Genomic DNA, 6,029 nt, shown 5'->3' on the forward strand with positions numbered 1-6,029 from the left:
GGTTAGCAAGACTTTTTTAGTAAAATTATATTCCCTCGGATACATAATTTGTGTTTAAAGTTTTACGCACCCTTTAAAAAATATTTAATATAATATATTAAATTTAAAATATCTTTATTTAATATTTTTAGCTAGAATAATTATGGAATAAAAATAACAATTATTAAATGAGAATATACGTGAAAAAATTAATTAATATTATTTAAAATTGTAACATGTAAACAAAAAATTAAAATAAAAAAATCTAAAACATAAAAATTATGGATAAAAAGATATAGAAAAGTGATATATTTATTATTTTTTAATTTTTAATTGAATTGCAGTTAGGTTGGAATGGAGTAAATATTCATTAATTCATTAATTAGTGTATTGATATTTATCAATTCATTAATTACTGTCTTGATAAACGGATTATAAGGGAAAAAATAAAGAAGAGAAATGAGTTGAAAGCAAACATAAGACATACACCAACCAGAACACAACACTTCACCTTTCGAGTTTCAACTTCGAAGTCTCGGTCAACAAACAATTCACATTCACAGTATCCTCACACCAACAACAAGATTCCAACTTGATTCCCAATCCACGATTTCAACAGCACCCACAAACGATTTTCACCTTAAAATTAACCTCACAATTTTGGGTTCAATTCAAAGCGATGAATTTCAGGAGCCTAGAAGATTTCTGGGCCTTTTACATGAACCATCACTCCAAGGTTTCCACAAGGCGATGGCACTTCGCGGGAACACTCTTCAGCATTCTCTTCTTCCTTTGTTCTCTCCTCTTCAGCTGGTGGTTCTTGCTCCTTGTCCCTTTCTCTGCCTATGGATGTGCCTTCTACAGTCATTTGTTTGTTGAGAGGAATTTCCCTGAGACTTTGAGACACCCCTTTTGGTCCCTCTTGTGTGATCTCAAGATGTTTGGCTTCATGCTCACTGGCAACATGGATAGGGAGATCAAAAGGCTTGGCAAGAGACCTGTGCTGCAAGTGTTTTGATTTTTGTGTAAGCTTTTCATTTATTTTTGAATAAAAATTGGAACTTGAATTTTTGTGTATTATTTAGAACAAATTCTTTTTTTATTGTTTTAATAAGTTATTTGGGGGGTGTGGATGATTTCGCTATGTCTTGTTGCTGAATGAATGTTGGACCCTATATGTGTGTGGTGCTGCTACTTGATGTTGTGTGTGAGTGATTTTGGTGAGAGTGAGACATCATAGCTGAATATGCCTGTGAAGCTAAAGGGCATTGGAAGAATGTGGTTTAACTTGTGCGCTGCTGCACAAAGATGCTGAAGATGTGCTGATAATGCCAACAATCTCCGAAGAGCAAAAGCAATGAAAATTATTGAGAACAGTTTACAAAAGATCAGAAACATCATTGTTGATAGTTACATAAGGTTTTAAATTGTGGTCGCAGTTGTGGCTTTGTGGTCGATGCAGCTACACTTGCGACAATGATGTGGTCATGGAGAGCCTAAAACAGGACGTTGTGGCCGCAATTGTGATCGCAGACTGTTATTTAAAACCTTTACGTACGAATAGAAATTTATGAGGAGAAAAAATAATGGCTCTGCAGTGTTGTATTATTTGATAAAAGAATCTGCGCTAATTCCATCACATAGCAGTGTTCATCACAACCTTGAAAATATTGGTCAAAAATTATGTGAAGGCCTGAAGGGATGATATTGCATAGCAGTTTTGGACTAAATTGATGTACAAAAATCTGTTGAGGGTCAACTACATGTCCTGTGTATATTCAGTGGACAAAGTTGTGTGTTAACTCTAATATAGTATTATTCTATGAAGGTTCCTTGTTAAGCCTTTTTATTGCATCTAGAACTCCATTTCCTTGTTTGACCCTAGAGATTCAGAAAGGATAGTAGCTTTCACCTTTTACTCTCTTTCACTTTTCTTTTCTTTTTTTTTAACCATGATATTAGTACGAAATATCCACTATCGGAAACAGTGACTAATTGGAGACCGTGAGTATACACAAAGTGAGGATTTTTCTCTTAACATAATCTACTTCATAGTTCATACTTAATGCCATGATTTAAAATCTAGATATCTTAGTTAAGAGATATATACCGAAATTATTTGTGTCAATCAATGTTGATTTTTTCAATCATTTTAGATAGGGAAAATTGATCAAATTTGCACGTGCTTTAGTCCATTCCTTGATTTTAAACTTTAAAGTATGCCTTTTTTATATCAAGGAAAATTAAGTTATCTCTTTCTGATATAATTTCATAATTTGATAACGTCCTTGAGAGATTTGTTAATAACAACCAATTTAAATCATCAAGCAGAATACAAAGTACTTATTCTATTATAATGTGTATTTGGAATGTAGTTGGTAAAGTCCCCAACATCACAAAAGCTTGTCTTATGAAGCTTTTGTCCAAACCATTGTTATGTTTGAGGTTTCGAACTGAAATCAAAACATGATAATATCTAGTTGAATTACGCAACCATTAGAGCTGCAAAATTTCCTTGTGTTCATCTATAAAGATTTGTTAACTTTGAATTTATAGATTAGGATGATTTTATGACCTCGTTTTGGGGTTCTTGAAGACGAATTTCCATGACAGGTAAGTAGAGGCATGAGAAATACTCTTCATTTGTTTTTAATTTTATTTCTTCTTGAGGATCTTATCCTGAATTTCTTCTAGCAGTCTTTCTTATCCAACTAAATTTGTTTTTACTATTAAAAAAATCTCTAAAATATAAATAGTTTGATCTTCTGGTGAAACAGGACCATTGATTTAATATACTGCACTGTCAGTGTTCCTTAGATGAATCTTTTGGATATATTGAGTGCTACCAACGTTCAGTTTCTCCATTGCTCGAGTTTGAGCTAGCCAGAATTAAATATTCAAAATGTTTACTTGCATTTAATGTTAGATTTTTGCATGCCAGCAAATATTTGATTTCTATATGCTTTCATTTTGTTGCTCTTCCTTTCTTCTGTTTCCAAATTCCAAGTCTGTCAAGGGAAGGTCTCTAGTTGAAAATACAAGTTTGTTGTCTCTAGTTGAAAATTTAAGTCTGGAGTAAATTATTATTTTGGTCTCTCACTTTGTAGAACGTTCTCATAATAGTTCCTGACATTTAAAAAGTAACAAATAAATTTCCCATTTTCATTATTGTTCCAAACTTTTATAACTTATTATCATTTTAGTTCTTGATATATACAAACTTAATATCCTTATAGTCCCTAACTTTTACAATTTACTGTTAACTAAACCACCACAGGACCAAAATGACTAAAGAAATAAAAAGAGAGATTCAATTGCTATATTTTTAATGTCAGGAATTAATGTGATAGTGCTTTTCAAAGTAAGGGACCGAATTGATACTTGTTAAGTTTGCGACCTAAACTTCTGAGTTTCTGCAGGATCCAATTCAGTGTGTCTAGATGTCCACCAGACTATGGTTTGTTATGATCCTTATATGAAATTGAACAGAAACTTACTCTATGTTTGTTCTTATGTGGACAATATGTGTGCACCATGTCAGTTTATGACTAAATGAAAGTGAAGATACTTCATTCAAAGTCTTTGATAGAGATGGTATTTTGTGGTTAGCTACAAATTTCTGAAAACAAGGCTCTTTGATGTTCAAAAACTAGGAACTGGGAAGTATACAAGATACCAGTCTGGTTGACATATTTTGTGGGATACTGCAATTGTTGCGTGTAATTATAAATCCCTTCTATTTTCATCTGTTTTCGCAGCAAATTTGATTATGGATGTTATTAGTGAACTTAACTAGTGACAAATTTACTGACCATAGATGGGATTTTTAAAAGCAAACAAGAATATCAAAATGCCACATCTTAAATTATTTGAATTTTTTTTATATTATTTATAAAATTATTATTTTAGAAGGTTCCTAGAGAACCTGAGAAGGATGTAGTCGAAGAAGGGTTAAAGAATCAGGGTTCTTTGATTCCCTATTTGAGATTGATACTCAGAATCAGAATGAGGGGAATATTCCTTTATAAAGTAGTCTAATACAGTGCGATGATAGATACACAAGAAGTTTCTTTAAAGTAGTTGAATCTTGAAACTAAGTATAATAGAAGGAATAACAAACTAACAGAATGTATTGGACCTAACTAAGCTCAGTTAACCAAGTTTAAGATATGTCTAGAATGCGATGCATTTATATTGAATATATATTGTTTATTTATTAACGTGTTAAAAAAATATTTTCAAAAAAGTTTTAAAAAACATAATTTAAGCAACCTCTTATGTTTTCTATCTTCACGATAAACATTTTGCATTTGTGATATTTTTTACTTTATTGTATTTCTAGAGTTCTAAGAAATTCACATAAGTACTATTATGGGTTGAATGCTGAGTTAAAGGAGAAACTAAGAACCTCAAATATTTTGATTAAAACAAATAAATATGATTTGTAAGAATAAATAAAGATTATAAACAAGCGTTTGTAAAAAGATTATACATGTTTTATTAGACTCACAGGACATATCATCTTATATAAACAATAACAGAATGCACATATCGTTAAATGTATAGTCTTACAAATTATTTACTTGGACAATCTTGACTATGTTTTAGTAATAAAAGAACTATCTTATAAACAAAGAAGCGTATCATGAAAGCCTCAAAGAAAAGTCAAGAGATAATGCTGATTCCACACCTCAAGTCAAGATGTTGCCTACCTCTATAAAGTATGAATCTGTACTTGTTCTGAATAAAAGTATGGAAAATGTTAACTTTAAAGAATCAAAATTCAAAAGTATAAATTTTTATTGAAAAACGTATTTGTACATTTACTTTCGTAACTTTATTATAATTTTCAATGAAAACTTTTTACTTGTTGATTTCTTAACCAATACTCTTAGAGTAATATTTAACATGATCCTAAAAGTATATATGCATTGTAAAGTATAAAAGTTTATACTTAAAAAAAGATAAACATAAATGGATAGATTTATCTTAATAAATTGACAAGTTGGTGAAAAATATTAAATGCTTCAACATTCAATTATGAGTCCAGTTAAAAGACTAAAGTAAAAGAAACAAAGGTCTTAGAATGACCATCTTTTATGAAGATTATAATTACCTCAAAATTTGAAGAACAAATGATTATCCTTGAAGGTGATAAGAAAGTCCATAAAGATTACCATGAAAGAATTTATATCTTTCAATTTTTATATTTTTTTAATATATAAATAAATCGTAAATATAGTCCAAATAATAAAAATCCAAGTTTCTTTTCGATCTTAATTCTAATATGATTATCATTAAAAACTAAGACTAATAATAATGATCCAATTGTTAAATAAATTAAAATTTAAAATAATTTTTATGAGAGAAAAAAAAGTTTTTAAAAATATTTTTTCACTCATATTTATGTATTTAATTACAGCATAAGAAAATAATTTATTAAAAAATACAAATTCTTGCTTTCACCAAGAATTTGTATGTCTCGTAATCCTATCCATAATTTTCTAATTAAGTGGCCTTACTTTGAAGACTTAATATCTGTACATTTGTCTATCAAAGATGGCATCAGTATGTTAATATTTATCCTTACTTTTTTCTAATGAAACATGATTGAAGCCTATAAAGGCTGAGTTAAAGGATATTTGCTGAGAAACAAGTCAAAATATTAGTGGAGCCTATAGAGACTTGTTAAAAAGATTGTTAAAAAAATACTTGTATAGATTATGTGTTAGTAATCTTAGTAAGATGCCAAAGACCGGAAGCAGTCTTATTTAAGACAGACAAATATAAAAACCCTGATTATCTCTTATCCCTTCACCTTGACAGTTTTAAACAATGTTTTCATCAAAGAATAAGAACCGAGGTTTCCTGTGTCTTACGTTGAAGATTTAAAAGAAAATGTTAAATATTATTTCAATAAAAGGACTAATTATTTTCTTATTCGCATCAAACACATTAAAGAGATTTTGCTTTATTTGGTCATTTCCGCATCAGAACTGAGCCAACACAAATCGGCATACACAATATTCAAAAACTGGAAAAGCTCAAAC

At 29.9% G+C, this 6,029-nt stretch overlaps 1 protein-coding gene across 1 annotated transcript; it reads left to right on the forward strand.

The window, feature by feature from the left end:
• Window positions 1–442: 442 nt before the first annotated feature.
• On the forward strand, window positions 443–1,833 carry LOC109788599 (uncharacterized). Its single transcript, XM_020347368.3, has one exon. It carries the CDS (start codon window positions 659–661, stop codon window positions 995–997), a length of 339 nt encoding a protein of 112 aa, XP_020202957.1. The 5' UTR covers window positions 443–658; the 3' UTR covers window positions 998–1,833.
• The last annotated feature ends 4,196 nt before the right edge of the window (window positions 1,834–6,029 follow it).

The sequence above is a fragment of the Cajanus cajan genome, chromosome 3 (assembly GCF_000230855.2).
Source record: "Cajanus cajan strain Asha chromosome 3, NIPB_CcT2T_4, whole genome shotgun sequence".
In the NCBI taxonomy this organism is placed as follows: domain Eukaryota; kingdom Viridiplantae; phylum Streptophyta; class Magnoliopsida; order Fabales; family Fabaceae; genus Cajanus; species Cajanus cajan.